Genomic DNA, 18,811 nt, shown 5'->3' with positions numbered 1-18,811 from the left:
CAGCCATTTAGCCTTGCATTTGGCCGTGGAATAGACATCGTCAGCCGTACAAGAAAGCCTAGCTGTGCTCATGCAAATCAGTGAAACCTGTTCTGGCCACCCGTCACTTTGCGCCCTCTCCACTTTGCCACTCCCTCCACGATTGGCAGGTGGCAATTGAGTTCAAATGAGCTAAAAATTAACTCACTAAGTAATTAAGGCATTATGACTGCCACTGTAGATTCCATGGTAGACTGTAGGGCTGATGATGATGATGGCTAAACCAAGGCTATAACAGCTCTCGCTGTAAAAAAAAAAGAAAGAAAGAAAAACCTTTCTGCAACACCTTATTTTGAAGATAACATCATCTACACTTCTGCAGCCAACTGTAACTAAAGCTCAGGCATTAGATGTTTTAAACGAACATGTATAGTATTAATCTAGGAGTACTACAAATGCAAAGGGACTGCGACAATATCAGACCCAAACTTTGGTGGCCAAAATGCGCGTGTGCCTTTCTCCACTCACTCACCTAACCGCTCCTTAAAGAAAAAAAAAGAGCACAACTTTCCGGACAGAAGACATGGATGGAAAGTTCTGTGTTCTCAAACATCCTGAGTGTCAATGAACGAACAGCAATGCAAAATGCAGTCCGACGCGTCCCACGTTCACGAAAATGTCATGCACAAGGTGTGAGCTTCGCGCAAGTGTGCCTCGTTACTATATTTGTACACTACCCATCATAACACTGCCACTATGCGCACAAGCTTACTCGTTCGCACCTTGCTAGCGAATGACTTGAGTGCGAAGTTGCTACACTATCGAAATACATAGTCTTCCAAGGTGTGAATGAGGAATGAGGTTCAGTATGCTGGTTCGGTTAAAAAAAGCTGGCTCAAAACACTGGTTTGACATGTCACTTCAATATGCTGGCTCAGTACGTATCTATGTATCAGTTCAACACATTGATTTGACACACTGGTTTGGTATGTTGGTTCGGTACATTGGTTCAATACGTTGGTTTAATGCGATCGGCTCTGTGCCTTCCTATGCGGTGCATGACGTGCCATGAAGATGTCCTCTTCTATGTGGTCAATTACTTTTCCTTTCTTCCAGCCACTGTATTTTCTTGGCCTCGTTAGTTTATAATATACTTCTGTCATTTCCCTGCTGCGATAATACCTTCTAGTACTGCAGAAATGTACAATAAAAAAATTGCAAGGACACTTTGGCAACTAAAGTGTACTTGAGAGGCGAAAACCAAGGACACTATGCCGAGACGACTTCCGGTGGATGTGATGTCACACCGTTCCCGTGGCTATATTGATACCCAAATTATACATCTTTTGGAGATCTTCAGGGGGGACGAGGGTCTTAAAACCAACTTTTTTATTTATGGCTAGAATCTCATGAAATTTTGCACACAGATGCATTTTTCTCTCCTGATTCCAAATATGTAATCATAGTTGAGCTGGCGGTCTTAGATCTTACAAAGTCTAGAATGTAATTAGGTCATTTCTTACGCACCTTTAATGAACTTTCTCATTGCATTTTGTTGCTTTTATTTACATGAATTGATAGCCAGAGAGTTCTCATACCCCGATGACATTCTTCGTTTTTCTCTAAAGGCATGTCATCCTGATATAATATGTTGAGAGTAAAAGGTCGCAGTATTTGACACAGCAGCTCGTTAAGCTAATTGTAAATTGCTATTTATATATGGCCTAAACAAAAAAGTAAGATTGTCATCGGGTATGGGAATTTCCTGGCTATCAATTCATGTAATTAAAAGCAACAAAATGCAATAAGAAAGTTCATTAAAGCTGCGTAAGAAATTACCAAATTAAACTCTAGAATTTAAGATAACTTTTGATCTAAGACCACCATCTCAATTATGATTACATTTCTGAAATCAGAAGAGAAAAACGCATCTGTGAGCAAAATTTCACGGGATTCTAGCCACAAATAAAAAGGTCAGATTTAAGACCCTCGTCCCCCCTTAAGTGTTAATTACGGTTAATTACACATTTTTCCATCTAATCTGACACAAATCCGACGTTTCTCCGACCATTCTGTGACAATTTTCACTATGTCATGACGACTTCCGGTGGATGTGACGTCACACCGTTCCCGTGGCTACGTCAACAACCACGCTATTTCGACACAATTTTAACATTTTTGCCTATAATTAATTAACTATTTAATCTACAGTCATCAAACTTGGCTTCTAGGTTCATTTTTTTTCTCCTCTATCTAATACAACCATTGGTTTTCTTCTATATTTTCCTCCATCCTACATATAAAAGGCTCCAAGAAGAGCCTGTGAACGTTTCAATTGTACTCCCCTGTCATCTGAGCCTTTAGTACTAGGAAAGCTGACAATGCTTGCTTGCAACAACACTCAATAAACTCATCTGAAAACAACCATTCATATGTCAATCATGAGCACTAATTACAGCGTTCCAGTTCAGCAATAAACGGACAAGACTTCAGTACTGTTAGAGCGCAATCGCCACTCAGTTATGCCTAACATAGAGTGTGAGCAACACAGCCTACACTAAAAAAAGAAACAACAACTAAACAAACAGCTGCAGCCAGCGATGCACTCACGAGGGCAGCAAGGCAGGGCGCGATTCCACTTTACATAAATGCAACATCAACCATACCATACATCACAGCGCAAATAGAAAGCAAGTACAGTCAAGCCCACTTATAACAATATTCAAGTGCCATGGAAATACCATTGTTATAACTAGAGGCCGGATTTTTAGGCACTAAAAATCACGTTTTAGGCGCCAAAAATAGGCGGCTAAAATTGCATTTTAGGCAGCTAACGGAGAAAAATAGGCACTATAAACTTTATAAAAAGTGCTCACAGTTCCGAAATTCAGCACGCAATATCTGCCGTAAAATAAAACAAAAACACACCAGTAATGATTTAAGACCTTAAGCAAGTTGCGAACATTAGAAGCCGTTTTTTTTTAAAGCTGTCGCGCAACTTTTCGTACAATACACATGCTTCAGCAGATCAAAAGGGACGGTTACCAACCCTTTTAAAACTCTTTGGTATGCCTCGAAACAAACAATTCGTTTGTCGTGTACAAATGTAGAAACTATGAACACCTTAACAGGAGGCCATGTATTTAGAAATTGATAGAAACATTGTCATTTCAAACCATCTGACAAATGACTTCGGTCTTCGCTCACACAGGAATTGACCTTATTTAGTGCAGGCATACACGACGCTTCAACATTAATATGTTGTGATTTGTGTAAAAAGTGTTTTATAGTTTGTGGCTTCACGTGTCTGGAGCCACGCGACTATCAAATGGTGCTTGCCATTAGAAGGGTCTGGATACCACAAATACGAGATGCTAGAAAATGTTACACACAGTGCTGCTTGATGCGGAATATGCTGAAAAGAATCATAGTTCTGCATGGGCCTACGTAAGTACAGTCTTTGTCAAAAGTAACCAGGCTGTACGGTTAACTTCTCAGTCGTATAGTAAAGCTGTTATGCCAGCCCTCGAGCTCTAAATATCTGTATGGTGAGGAGAACCCGTGCCCTCACATTCAAAGAAGTTTTTGATCTTTAGAGAAGACGTGAGGGGTCTACTATACGATTGAAAAGCAAACCATGCAGCCTGGTTACTTTTGACAAAGACTGTACATCCACGAGGATCCATGGTAAAATAAACATCATCCATCTAGAAATCACTGTTAAAGCTATGGAAGCAGTAGCAGACAAGTACCATCTCCATGGACAAGCATGGACTCAAATTTATGCCTCTTATCAGTAAGAACAAGCTTGTATGCTGAAAAGGAACGCTCAACATCAACGGATGTTACAGGAGCCTGCTTGTACTTAGGAACATTTGATGGCTTTACACTGTTCGGTATCATGGAATGCTCACCGGTAAGTACTCCTGAAAACCACAGCGTGTTTCAGGGCCCTTTTCTGTAAAATAGGGCATTTTTAGGCACCGACGTCGCAAATAGGCATTTATAGGCACTGACACACAAAATAGGCATTTATAGGCACTATAAAAAGAGCGTTAATTATATTGTCAACACCTAATTCGTGCTCATATGTAAAAATGGTGCGCCTATGAAGCGTTGGAAAAAATAGGCATTTGCCTAAAATCCGGTCTCTAGTTATAACCAATAATTGTTATAACAGGGTTGTGCCGAAAAAAAGAAAAGACGACAAACTTCAGAGCATTTATTGACAGTATAAATACCCAGAGGGGTTTGATTGTTCTAATGCCTGTAAAAGCTCGTTAAATCGAACTTCAGGGAACCGGAACAATGTTCACCGATGACCAAAGCACCGCCATCACTGCGCCACCGGGAGCTTCGCGCGCCTCCACGTCACAGGAATCAAGCCGGCTTTCCGGAAGTGATTCTTTTGGGGAAATTCAAGAAGCATGCAGAACTAAGGGTGCAGTGACTGCTGACAAGAGAAAAACCGCGCTGGCTGCATGCACGCGCACTGCACCGACTGATTGGCGGTACGCATGGTGCACATAGCCAATGCAGCAATGCAGCAGCTCTCCTGATGAAATGACGCCTGCCTCTTTTGCTTTCGTGGCGTTGTTGCGCCAGCTTAGTCCATTGGTCGGCCCCACACGTGCGCGCTTTTGTGTTGTAAGCATGGTTTTGCTGGTGTGGTTGTAGCATTTCCTTGTTTCTTTTTCTATAATAGTTGACACTCAATTACCAGATTTAATTGTTATAACCAATAATGTGCCTTGACAGCATTGCTATAAGCAGTTTATTTTACCATAGAACACATGGCAAAGCTGATGGTGCCATGTCTGACCATTGTTATATCCGATATATTGTTATAACCAGTATTGTTATAAGTGGGCTTGACTGTAGAACATTTGTCAGGCAAGCAAAAAATAAAAGGGAAATCAAAGCAGAGTGCCAGAAAGTGATCACTGACTTTGCAGCTTCTTGAAGAGCTCCCTCATTTGCTCGGGCTTGTCGTAGTTGGAACGTAGTTCCACCAGGATATCGCGATTCTGAAGCACAATTTTCTGCGAGGAAGTAGCGAGAAAGAAAAAGGGGGGGGGGGGGGGGGGAATGTAAAGAGAATGTGAAGAATCTGGTCTGGGCAGCTGGCACCATTTTTCACAAAGCATTTCATTCTCCAGAAACCGCGTATACTTCAAATATGCTGCACTCAAACTTATTCGCCTTTCTAGAATTCTGTCTGAGAGATGGCACAGATCACTGACGAAGCTATAAAGGAGGCACAGCTTGGAGTGCTCACCTTGCTGCTAAGTCTTGATGACAAAATTACAAAGAAAAGGTGCAAACTTCGATAAACCTTCATGTCTAAGAGTTGCTGTGGCTATCGGAGGGAACACCATGAAATGATCCTGATCAATTTTGACTGCGCGGGGTTCGTTGATGTGTGCCAAAATCTCAGCACGAAACCTTTTTTGCACTTTGCCTCCAACAAAATGCAGATAATGATTACAGCCCAAAGCCATGTCGATCAAATTACCGCATTTACTCGCATAATGATCGCACTCGCGTAATGATCGCACCCCTGAATTTTGTTGGCAAAATTCATTTTTTTTTAGTCCCCGCGTAATGATCGCACCCCGAACTTGCCACGGCAATTTGTCGACGATGTCGAGTCTAGCCGACGATGATCGTACTTGCTTATCTGTCTGACAGATGGCACGTGCAGATTACCATCTTGCTCTGTCAGCATTGCAGCGGCAGCCGCTTGTTGGTTGACCTGCGATCACATGGGCAGTCTAAATGCTGTTATGCATAACTGCGGATACCAAACTTAACTGCGATTATCTCGAATCACGGTTCGCCGTTGTCGTAAGTCTCGCCACCGTTCTGGGTTGCGGTGCAACGAACGAAGTGACGCGGTGATCCGGCTAAACTTTATTGTTCTTGTAAATAATAAGCACTGGGATACGGGAACGTCAAAAATGAATCCTCCTTGAGGGTCGCGGGCCTGTACCGAGTTGCTGGTAGGAGTAATAACTGCGATATAAGCTAGTTTTACGTTTGCAGCCGCGTAGTAGCTGCCGCCGTTGCCGCGCGAGTGACCCGATCTGCCTGACCAGCTCCGCTGCGAAGGCGTCGCTGAAATCGATCGTATATATTTCTTTTAATATGAAACAATGAGGTTATGAGTAAGGCAGTGCCATAAGTAGAACTTTCATGCTGTCCGCTTCGTCTAAACCTTTGTGCAGGGAGGATACGCGGCATAGAAGTTGCAACACGGATTGCGTGGAGGCCTTGAGTGTTTTAAGGGTATGATCGTTGCGTCCGGAATCCTGCAAGTAAAGGCCAAGGATACGGAGGGTGGGGGTGACGAGGATAGGGGTTCCTTGTAAAGAACATTCATTATAGCGTTGGTCAATTCAAAAGCGCCGTCAAACGTGGCTTCGATACGAAACAAGTTAGGCCTAGCGACGACTAGGGAGTACAGAGCGCCGTCGTCCGCCGCGCTCGCGGGCGGCACCATTGCGGTAAGCGCGCGGAATCCAGTGCTCCGAGCGTTGCGAACGTGTCACCTAAGTACATCAACGATGCGGTAAGGACCGGACATTTTTCGGTGTATCGGCGGTAAAATGTGTAGCTTGAGCGCTGCAGGACGTTGCTGTTGTGCGCTGTTGCCGCGCTATCGGATGAGGTCGAAGGCCGCATAAAAGCGCCGTCGCGCAGCACTACACACACTGCCTATTTTGATGCGTTGCTCTTGGAACGTGATGTAGTGCGAAGAAAGTACATTCTTGAAGTGGGCCAGCTCTTGTGCTTTTCGCACTCTACCTTCTCGGTTAACGGCATAATCGGTTCGTGATAACGCCGAGATCGGTTCACCCTAACCACGTTTAGCGGCGTAATCGCGGGTAGCACGCCCGTGTGATAAGGGTCGTCTGCCTGCGACTTGTTTGCGTTTTGGTGCTAAAAAATTTTTTGTAAAAATTTACCCCGCGCAATGATCGCACCCCTAAATTTGCGTCAATTTCTTGAAAAAAAAAAGTGCGACCATTATGCGAGTAAATACGGTAGTCCAATTAACCAGGCAGAAGGTTCATTGGCTCTTGAAGTATCCGGCATAATTTTCATCAGAAAGCTTAAGGCTGGAAAAGATTAATTGAGATTTTTAATGAGGCGACTATCAGGGCTTCACTGCGTGTTGAGAGACAACAAATTTATATCCAGATCCACAGTGAAGCTATCTTGCGCCTATACAATGCTCCCGAATGATTACAGATGTGACTAAACACTTCAAGCCTGTGTGCACTAACAATTCTTATGCATAGTTGCTGTGCCAAGCTTAGGTTGAGAATTCATAAAACAACACAAGCACACAATGGTGCAAACAGAAAATCTGACATGACATTGCAAGCAATGAGGCAATGTAAACATGTCTCATTCGTCTAGTGTATAAACTGTATCGCCGCCAATTAGCACACGACCGGCAGCTCTCAAGGCGTTTTCTCTTACCTTCAACTCTCCCACCTGGCTAGCAATGTGCCACATCAGACTCTCGTTGAGGAACTTCATGCCGTAGGGCCCAATCAGCTCAGCCAGCGAGCGCAACTCTGCAATAAGCACCAAAACAAGTCACGTTCCCTGTCATCATCATCATCAACCTAGCCACGCCCACTGCAGGACAAAGTCCTCTCCATGTCTCTCCAACTAAAGGGACACTGAGGAGAGCACTATTAATATTTTTTTTATAGTAAAATCCGATAGTTCGGCATATCATGGCTTTGTTGCCACTTGGCCGGCAGCGAAAGATGCATTTATTTCTAAGAAATTTGGATTCGAAGTTGAAAAAGTTTTTCCCGCCGCTCTGATTCAAACTTGGGATTCTCCTATGACGACACAGGACTAAGAGACGTGAAACATGACGTGCGCATGACGTAGCGCAGACTCCGTGATTTCTGGCAGCCAGCAGTGCGGCCCAGCAGCAGCCGAAAAGAAAGCTACCGCCGGCCGCACGTTGAAGGCATCTATCGGCTATTGCGGCCGTCGCTACAGTCGCTTTGATTACGTTTGCACTGGCGTTTTGCCAGCGTTACGATGGATCTCGTTCTCAAAGTCGTCAACGAAGTTCTCGCAAATAGGCACCTTTAGCATACCGTGTACCTTGTTACCGCTAGCGGAATACCGAGAGCCCGCCTACCGCCGGAAAACAGGCGCTGATTTGTCCCGATGCTTCAGGAGCGCGCGTAGCTGCCGGGCACGTGGCGCCATCTGGCGACGTCAAGGAGATTTGCGCATGCATTGGCTGCGCCTCAGTGATTCGTGGCTTCTCGGTTCCTGGTGTTGCTAGAACCAGTGGTTCTAGCAACACTGTTTTGTCCTATGACGTCACCACGCTTGTACTTGCGAGTTTGGCCTGTGGCGGCGATACCTGTATTTTGGTTCTTGCGCTTTTCTACGTTACAAGAGCTTTGTTGTCAGTATGAGTGGCGTTTTTGTAATCAGGAGCTGGTATTCTGTCGATACAAGCCAACTTCAATGTCTCCTCAGTGTCCCTTTAACCCTGTCCTTTGCCAGCTGCAGCTGCCACATCCCTGCGAACTTTTTAATTTCACTTGGCACCACGGTGGCTCAGCGGTTATGGAGCTCGGCTGCTGACCCGAATGACGCGAGTTCGAACCTGACCACGGTGGTAGAAGTTTGATGAGGCCAAAATTCTAGAGGCCCGTGTACTGTGCGATGTGAGTGCACGTTAAAGAACCACAGGTGGTCGAAATTTCCGGAGCCCTCCACTACGGCGTCCCTTATAGCCTTAGTTGCTTTCAGAAGTTAAACCCTCATAAACCAATCCATTACCCTTAAAGGGGCTGCAAAACACTGCTTGGGGGGATACCGGCTATACTTCAGGTGGGTTCTTTATGTCACACAGATGCTGACTTAAAAAGAATTACAGGAATCAATGCACAGGAACGGGAGTTATTCAGTGAAGAAATTTCAAAATACAAGCAAACAAAACACTGCCCTCAACTCGATTTTGGCGGGGCTTCCCACTCCTATTTCGCTCTCCCAATGACGGCACCTGGCGCAACCAATCAAAACAGCCTGCCAGAGCACGTCGCGGAAGTTTGTACTCCATGGTTGCCTGCTCTCTGTAACTCGTTCTTGCTGAGACTGGCAGCGTTGTTTCCATGCCAGAGCGCCCCTGGTGGTGTATTTTTATTTTACTTGCTTTGCAGGGCTTTTATCTAAGACAAGCAAGTTGTTTTTGTTGATCTAATATAAAACGCAGACAGGTGACAAAATGTGTCTCTATTTATTCACACAATTTGCAGTATATTTACTGTTTGTCCGATCATCAAGCTCGCGCCAGGTGATGCCATATCCGCTGCTAAAAACCCGCCACTGTGTGGCGACACCATCAGAGCCATGAAGTTGTTTTTGGGAGGACATTAAAATATTAAAAAACGGAATGTACGCGGTATTACCGACGCTAATAGCACCATTATAACTCACTGTATGCAATCAACAGGCAAAACAGTTAACTAAGATTGTGTTTCTGGGCCCCTTTAAGGACCAGCAGTTATCTTGCCTTCTCATTACATGCCCTGCCCCAGCTAGTTTCTTCTTGATTTCGATTACGTTGTTAATAACTGCATTTGTTCCCTGACGTACTCTGTTCCCTACAGCCTTGTTAACATTCACTGCGAACAGGTTCAAGGATAAAGTTTCTCTGCCGTACTGATCTGGAAAGGCAGTCTGCAAATGAACTGCATTTCCTCATGTCTAAAGCAACGGACAGACACTTTTCTTGGTGACTGAAAGGTCACCAAAGATTCCACTCAAGCTTTACCATTTGAGAACAAACAAACACTGTTGACACTGTTGAGGCTGATGACTGACCGCAGGTAGCGTAATAAAACAGGATACTGTACTGTGCTTTCCCACGAACCATTGCCCGGGACTACTGAAATCACACAATACATCCAGGGTTTCAGGATTATGAGAGAGAGACAAGCACAAGAAAGCACAAAAAGTTTGGTTTGTTGGTTTATTGGAATTTAACATCCCAAAAGCAACGGAGGCTATGAGGGGCGCCGTAGTGAAGGGCTCCGGAAATTTCGACCACCTGGGGTTCTTCAACATGCACTGACAACGCACAGTACACGGGCCTCTAGAATTTCGCCTCCATTGAAATTCAGCCGCCGCAGCCGGGATTGAACCCGCGTCTTTCGGGTCAGCAGCCGAGCGGCACAACCACTGAGCCACCTTGGCGGGTTGAAAGTACAATAAGTGTAGACGTCAATGTGCAGGCACGAACCCGGAGATGAAACTCTGCCCTCGGAGCCGCGAATTCTCACCCTGGACGTCAGAGAACTCCTCGGCGGTGAAGGGCATCTGCTGTCCTCCGTCGTGCACCAGGTTGACGAAGGCCCGGTGCAGGGGCGAGTAGCACATGTGGCCGGCCGTCACCTTGCGCAGAAGCACCTCCAGGTACCTGCACAACATGCGCCCCCCACATGAACGTGCGTGCGCGCCTTCTACCGTATAGTGCGGAATATAGGTCGAGGTTTTTCCCGAAAAATATTACCAAAAGGTAACCCCTCGACTTATATACCGGCCTTTGGCACAAACTGAATAGTCGTCTGGCAACATGTGTGAGCCGCGGACATTTTGGCATCCGCACCGTTATCGTTTCCATGTTGACGATTCTTTCCTTCCTCTTTGTCGACCGACGTGGCCAAACGTTGACAGCGGTAATCGTTCTTGGTGTTGTAACGTATTAATTTCGCGACAGCCCGCAAAATGAGTACCGGTACTCGACGTCAGTTCACCACAGCGTTTAAAAAAAAGTTTTCGAATTCACTGAAGAGTATGGAAACATGTCCGCCCAGCGACACTTTGGCGTCTCGGAGAAGAGCGTCCGGTACTGGCAAGCGCAGAAAATCGAGCTGTCTGCCTGAAACGCGCGGAAGGCGACCTTTCGTGGGCGCCGCGAGGTGCACCCTGAGCTCGAAGACAAGGTATGCGGGCATTCAAGAAATGTTGCATTAGCAACTCTTTGGACGGTACCGAGGACAACATGCTGTGGGACGCAGCCAGCGCAAAGCAGTCGTCTTCGGACGAGAGTTCAGACAGCTCGGACGAATGAGGAGGCAACGAGTCTGGTGGCACCAGTGAATAAAACAAAATTTTGTGCCTCATAATTTTTATGTTGACTTTTTTGCTTCAAGGTAAGGGGGTCGACCTATATTCCGCCTCGACCTATATTCCGCATTATACGGTAATGTGCCTCGTGCGGTGCTTGCGAAAGTGAATGCCAGGAGAGCAGACAACGAGCACAACGAGGGTCAACAAACGCAGTACGCACCAGTTGGTGTACAGGGTGGCGATGGTCTTGTCTCCGTGGCTGTCCTGCGGCTGCGTCTGCTGCAGCAGAACGTTGTTGAACACCCGCGTCACGTCTACGTGCACTGCAAACAATGTCACGCAATCAATCAATCAATCAATCAATCAATCAATCAATCAATCATTTTTTATTCAAGACAATAATACAAAACTATTGTCTTGGGGGACGTGACAAAAGGCGGAAAAGTGCCTGACGAGGTCACGCCACCCTGTGGCAAGCAGCGGCTTGACACTCATGCAGAGTTTACAACAGAGTTTGCATGCAGAGAAATGTCTTAGATGGAACTGCGTCCCCCAAACCCCTTATTATATATTTTTTTTTTTACAGTGCAAGAATATGTACAGGAACGGAGTACAAGAATAAGTGCAGCAACTCCTACTAGCAATACATGTTAACAAAACACTTCCAAACATAAAGTACATGTAAACTATCGAACTTGAAGCACATGGAACATAAAATTGAAAACAAGAAGAAAAACATGAAAACATAACACACTAGTCTTCCTTTAAGAATAATCCCTTCAGTGTTTTCTTAAACCTGCTTAATGAAAGATTTTCGGTTAATAGGTCATGAATGACGGGATAGCTGTTTAATAAATCTGCTATCTGACAGCTTGCTTAACCTTTGATGTCCATAGTTTGTTCGAGCTCGGGGCTTGATGCTCTTTCTTAAATCGTACACACTTCTTTTTTCCTGGTATTTTGTTTCAAAGGTAGATTTATCAGCAAGAGCTCCGTGTCAGAGCCAAGCGCACATGAGGAAGTTCACAGGTGCATGCTGGTTGGGGTAACCTACTCAGCAGAGGGATTTCTAAGCCCAGAAGAGATGGGACAGTTGTGCATAAGGCAGGGGGGATCACAAGCGGTGTGTGTAAGAATCTGGATGCGGACCTCTTGAAGACAGTCACGGAAGGAGTTCCCAATAAGCTTAAACTAGTGGAAAAAAAAAAATTTTGCAAGAAAATAAAACGCGAAAAAAAAGGGAAACAATACATACCTAAAATCAAAAGGCAGCAAGTTCTTCGGACAATGCAAAAAGAAAAAAGAAAAGAAAAAAAGGCCACGGTGGCCAGTTTTCTCACAATCGGATGCGCAGGTTGTGATGATACCGCAAGGTCATCTGAGCTAGTTGGCCCACCTGCTTCCCAAGTTGTTTTTCTGAGAATTTTTCGGCGATTTTTTGTTCCTGCTCAATGATGCCGACGACACCTACGCCACCGGACTTTCTGCGTCACGAGCTGCTTAATGCTATCGCGTTAATATATTTCCTGCTGTCACAGGGTCACTACTTCAGCTCGTTTGTTAATTGAGTGGAATGCATTGCCATTATTTGTTGTTGTTGTTTGCCGATAGTGTTCTCCCTGCTCTTCTGGCCGTGCCTGCTCGTTTGTTAATTGAGTGGAACGCATTGCCATTATTTGTTGTTGTTCTTTGCCGATAGTGTTCTCCCTGCTCTTCTGGCCATGCCGGCTCGTTTGTTAATTGAGTGGAACGCATTGCCATTATTTGTTGTTGTTCTTTGCCGATAGTGTTCTCCCTGCTCTTCTGGCCGTGCCTGCTCGTTTGTTAATTGAGTGGAACGCATTGCCATTATTTGTTGTTGTTCTTTGCCGATAGTGTTCTCCCTGCTCTTCTGGCCGTGCCTGCTCGTCTGTTAATTGAGTGGAACGCATTGCCATTATTTGTTGTTGTTCTTTGCCGATAGTGTTCTCCCTGCTCTTCTGGCCGTGCCTGCTCGTTTGTTAATTGAGTGGAACGCATTGCCATTATTTGTTGTTGTTCTTTGCCGATAGCGTTCTCCCTGCTCTTCTGGCCGTGCCTGTACACGTCCATGAAAAGGCACGAAGCAAGAACCGCCGCTGCACAGGCAGAGAGACACCCACCATGGTTCTCGATGCCCTGCAGTACGCTCATGTAGGCCTGCACACTGGAAAGCAGCTCGGAGGGCTTGGCTATCTCGTGGCTCTCCGGGTTGAACATCACCATCCCCACCAGCGCCCTGCAAGACAACACACACGCCACACCTCAAGAAGACCCCTGACACCGTGGCCAACTCTTGCACGCGGTTTGCACGGGTGAGCCATGCGCACAGAACGCTGGCGGCTAAACCGTACTGGTCAAAATCTCGCATACAAATCATTAGTCAGATCAAATTAGAATACGCATCTCCCATCTGGTCTCCAAAGCAAGCATATCTCTGTAATTCAATTGAAGCAGTTCAAAACCGAGCAATTAGATTCATTCATTCATCGTATTCTTTTGATATCAGCATATCATCCCTCAAATCACAGTCCAGCCTACCTACCCTTGCTCATCGCCGCTACATTGCTAGTTTATGTTTGGTTCACAAGTTTTTTTACTCTGAGCTACGACAGGAACCCTACATCTGCGCACCACCACCACGCATCTCCCTCCGCACCGGCCATCAGCAGCAAGTGTCACGACCTCGCGCCCGCACCACTACATTTTCTTCATCATTCTTCCCCCGGACCGCGAACGACTGGAACGGCCTTCCCCGAGAACTTGCTGCTATCACATGCCAATCATTGTTCATCGAAGAAATCACGCGTGTACAGTTGAACCCCGTTCATACGTTTTTCACCGGACCGGGAAAAAAAAACGTAACAGCCGGGAAAACGCAACAGTGAGGAAAGCACCGAAATTTAATGAAAACAGTGCAGCTTTGACTTGAAACAATTTATTTCCGCAAATTGACCCTAGGACTTTAAAAAATCGAGAATGATGGATTGCAGTTTCTTTCGCTCGCTGGAAAGAACAACGCGTTTCTCAATAGCAAAGGCCGCATTGCTGTCAGCGTCGCTTTGCGGTGCGGCCACACCGCACGCAGCAGTGCTGCGCAGTTCACGCGCTCACTGCAGTCCACGCTAAAGCGACGTTGTGCACAGCGTCAAGCACTGAAATGTTCGTAGGCTGCTCGCCGCGCTGCTCCCGGTAGGCCGCCCCGACTGCCTGTCGACTGCGTTTAGTATGTCCAGCTTTTCCTCAAGGGGAAGCGCCTTCCGCTTACGCAACGCTATCACGCCATCAAAGCACGATAAAGATGTTGTTGCGACTGAGAGAAGGATGAAAAGGAAATTGCACAGGCCTGCCGACTGGCTTCAGCCGAGCCACCACCGCTGTCACTTGCAGATAGAGGAGAGTTAAAAGATAAAAATAAAGAGTGAAAGAAAAGAAAAGACGCGCGTCGCAACAACTGCGTCCGTCCGCCGAAGCGAACGCTGGCTGAGAAAAACAGATAAGCGACCGCAGCCGCGCACCTCCTCGTCACCACCTCCCAGATAAAGATCGCGGCATTCGGCGTTCGCGAGGCAGATAGCCATCTAGCGGCGGCCTCTCCAACTCGCGTGCGGCTTCTTGCAGCCAGTTCCGTAGCCAAGCCTGGCCAAGACTGTCAAAAATCAAAATGCCGGTTGGCGCGCATTGCCCGGGCGGGTTCGGGGAGCCCGGTTGCGACGTATCATGCGGGATCGTTTCCTCGGCTACGACGTAACAGCGGGGTTCCCAATACATTGGATCCTATGAAAGCTATGCCGGGACCCGAAGAAAACGACGTAACAGCCGGGAAAACGCAGCAGTGAGGAACGTAACAGCGGGGTTCTACTGTACTTGCTCAGTGATAATCTTATATTTGTATAACTTTCAACTTATCTGTTAGTCATTCTGTTTTTCATTCCTTTGTGCCCCACCCCTTATGTAATACCCTCTAACCAGGGTCTTTAAGGGGGGATGAGGGTCTTGAAAACTTGTTTTTTATTTTTCAACATAACTTGTTGAAACATAGCATGCAGGTGTATCATAGAATGCTAATTTCAAATATGCATTTAGATTTCAAATGTCTCACCTGGAAGAAAATTTATCACAAAATAACATTTAAATTAGGCAATTTCTTACAGGCCTTTATAGTAATTTATCAGTCAAAGAATGACTTTTTAAGAATAAGTAGACATTTGCAAAGGCCCAAACCACATGCTAAAGCTTTCTTTTTTCCTTTAAACATAATATATGAGCAATTAGGCGAAGTGTGGGCTAATTACCGCCACGTCATTTTTTCTTTCCGACTTTGTTGTTTATTTATGATCAACAAAATTAGTTTGTAGACATTCTGTTAGCTTTAGGATGTGCTTTGGGCCTTTGCAAATGTCTGCTTATTCTTTAAAAATGTTTATTTAACTGATAAATTACTAAAAAGGCCCGTAAGAAATGACCTAATTAGGATATTTTATTTTGCCATATATTTCCTTCCAGGTGAGATGTTTGAAATCTAAATGCATATTTGAAATCAGCATTCAATGATAAATCCAGGTGCTAAGTTTTAGAAAGATATGTTAACAAATAAAAAAAAAAGTTTTCAAGACCCTCATCCCCCCTTAAGGGATTAAAGTGAAGTGAAGTGAAGTGAAGTTGCATGCTGGGCTCGTTTTCCTTCTGCCAGAGTGCACACCACAAGTGCAAACAGCATTAGTTCCACCTCCAGCCTCAGCTATAACCGATAAAATGCGAGACTACGTAGTCAGACGCAGCTCAAGAATGAAGTGGCAAATGCCCCCCAAGGGAGGCCTTCCAGCCGACGGTGTTCACCAACTGTAATGACGTCACGGTTGATCCAGTTAATCTGTGGTTAACTCCCTTTGTTACAACAGGCGGTGGTAGCCGCACAGGGCATTACCCCTTTATCTTGGGACCAGTGGGCGCCGGACGCGCCTAACCTCCCCGCACGACGACCTCGGAGGGGATTAGATGCCCTTTCTGGGAAAGGATCGGGACGGTTGTGGTGGGGACGGAGACGGGGTTGTCAGTCAGTGTGTGTTGTGTGGTTGACTTGTCGTGGTCAGTGACGTAGTGTGCCGCCTTTTCTCCTTCATGGAATAAATGGTGGTTGTTGTGTTGCAGAAAAAGAATGTGTGTGGTGGCGAGTGATTAATAACGCCGATCAGATCACTCCGTTACTACACCCTTGTACCTGCCAGCTCCCAGTGACATCACGCTATCAGGTGCCAGAAAATTAACCACGGCATCATAACAAGAGGCCAACGCCACTGGCTGACCTCACTGGCTGCGGTGGCCATTGGGGGGGCATTTGTTGCCTTGTTCTTGAGTTGTGTCTGACTAAAACAGCAAAACATTTTCCCTGACCACACTGTAATACCTTGGTACTTGTCTGTCTCGGCCATCACCGGTGGCACCACATTGGTACCTGCCAACAAACTGATCTGAACGCCTAAAGTGCCTTTCACTATCACAATTCTTCCGATCCTGATCAGCCTTAGTATGGCGTTACTACAACATGCTATCTGCTCTTGACGATGATGATGAATCTTATTTTTCACTTGAGACCCCATACCTAGCAAAATATGTCAAAAGTATGGCCGATACAGCTGACTTCAGCAAAATTACAGACCACCCCCTCGCTTTCAGCCTGACAAAGCAGAGTACATGAACAGAGCGTCCAGTTTTCCACTGCGCACTACAGGATTATAGCCACTAAGGATTAACATTAACATGCACTTTGTTCCAAGTGAGTCAGCTGGGTCAAGCCACCTTGTGCAAAGAGGCTTAGTCAAACAGAATGCCCGTTCAGCCTGGCCCACTAGCTTTTGCAAGAGCATGGGAGGCAAAAGCCAGCCTGACAAGATAGCTTGACCTGGCTTTTTGTCAGATTGGTATAAACGTCCATAACACCTTGCTAAATCACACTGAGGCTGTGTTCCAGGAGGCAATTCAATAACTGGATGCAATACTCAGCAAGTCGAACCATGTTAATTTGGCTTAACAACATCAAATCTGAATTTCACTTTTCCACTTCACTGTGTGGTACTGCTCCCTTCATGCAGTACCACACAGTTCTAAGTGAAACGAAGCTCAGAGGAGCAGGGCAACTGTGTTTCTCAGTCAGTTATACAGCCCAATGCTACGCAAACTCACTGACCATACCATTATCACTTAAATAGTAAGAACTTAGTCAAACAATTTCACCACCTTTATCTTCTTTTCTCCTTTTTTGTTCAGCCTGTCTTTGAAATTTTTTGTTCATTAGCCTACTGCCTACATCTACAAATTGCGTTGTTGACAACCTAACTTTTCCGTATCTTTACACCGTTTTCTACACCTCTCTTTTATGGCACACTCAAGGGTACAGTAAATGGCGATCATACATAGCAGGCAATGCTGCGGAGGTTGCTGAAGTAGTGCGTCCGCGGAACCATATTACTCCGCCACGTATCATTCGTTCTTCTCGAAACTCCGGCCATTGTTTGGACGAATACAAAGAGCAGTATAAAAAGGTGTGGTAGCATTGAAAATGACGGTCGAAGCTGTGAGACGCTCAGTGTTCAAGCTCTCTGGCCATAATTTCCCCGGAGTGTGATCAACTTTTTGGGCGCGGATTTAGTAGAAGCGATTCGCCCTACCAATCGCGTATCATACCGCCACGTGTACTTTTTGCTTCTCGAAATCTCGACGAGTCGCAGGACGAAAATGTGGCAAGAGGTAAAATGAAGTCCGGGAGGTGCCAGTCACGGCGCTTAAGATTTTTCGTAACGAAATATGCTTGTGATGGCTTTGGTTGTATGACGAACTACTTTTTGAGTGTGGACTTACCGTAAAAACCCGCGTATAATACGAACCCGAATATAATACAAGGCTAAATTTTAGAGATGCGAAATGGGAAAAAAAAGTTTCACCCGCGTATAATACGAGTAACACAAGCTCGTAGAAGACATTTATTCAAATCGCATCCCGCACTTCACTTAAATTACTTTCTTCTTCAGTAGCGCTTTCTTCGGACATTTCTTTGTCCGACAAATCATCCCAAATGTACTCATCTTCCGTGCCATCGAGGGCGTTCGAGATGCCGCACTTCTTAAGCCAGCTTCAGCCGCCCGGTTGGCGTCACTGCAGGCTCACCTGAGCGCATCCACTCTGCGTAGCACCGCTTGACTGCGTCCTTGAACGGTTTGTTTGCACAACCATCAAGCGGCCGCGAAAGCTTCGTCGCGTTCCGCTGCACGCGAAAAGGGCTTCTTTCTGTTGTGGCCATCCACGAATGCTTCCTTCGACAACACCAAACTGCCTCCCGGCCGCACCGCTGCCGATGTTCTCCGCAGCTAAAATCGCTTGAAAGTAGCCGAGTACTGTTTTCGAGACCGTGACATCGTGCTCCCTAAAACAACATCCATTTCACGAAGCGTGCCTTACATGCGAGCACGTGCGTTGTCAACAGGCGCACGGCACACCGCGACCCCCCGGCGCACCCAATGGATCAACAAAGAAACGACGTCGTGACGTCGTTTGTCGAGAGTAACGAAGCCAAGCCACAGCCACGCGCCAATAGCAAAGCCAAGCCGTAGCCACGCCGCAAAAACGAAACCAAAACTTCGAGCAACTTCGAAAATTTTTGTTCGGGTCCGCAAATAGTACGAGGCGGAAATTTAGG

At 45.9% G+C, this 18,811-nt stretch overlaps 1 protein-coding gene across 2 annotated transcripts in view; it reads right to left on the bottom strand.

Annotated features, from left to right (window-relative positions):
* The window catches only part of Hem (Nck associated protein 1 Hem), a 78,974-nt gene that overhangs the window by 16,109 nt on the left and 44,054 nt on the right, over window positions 1-18,811 (bottom strand). For both annotated transcript variants that reach the window (XM_089553507.1, XM_089553514.1), the window contains exons 14-18: window positions 13,242-13,357; window positions 11,321-11,423; window positions 10,311-10,447; window positions 7,468-7,565; window positions 4,928-5,021 (exon numbers count right to left, since the gene is read on the bottom strand). In XM_089553507.1, the coding sequence (XP_089409633.1) occupies window positions 4,928-5,021; window positions 7,468-7,565; window positions 10,311-10,447; window positions 11,321-11,423; window positions 13,242-13,357 (548 nt within the window). The remainder of the gene's footprint in view (window positions 1-4,927; window positions 5,022-7,467; window positions 7,566-10,310; window positions 10,448-11,320; window positions 11,424-13,241; window positions 13,358-18,811) is intronic.

This window comes from Amblyomma mixtum, chromosome 1, assembly GCF_055824585.1.
Source record: "Amblyomma mixtum isolate Tamu chromosome 1, ASM5582458v1, whole genome shotgun sequence".
Classification (NCBI taxonomy): domain Eukaryota; kingdom Metazoa; phylum Arthropoda; class Arachnida; order Ixodida; family Ixodidae; genus Amblyomma; species Amblyomma mixtum.
Note: the sequence above shows the minus strand (reverse complement) of the source record. Positions and strands in the feature narration are given on the sequence as shown.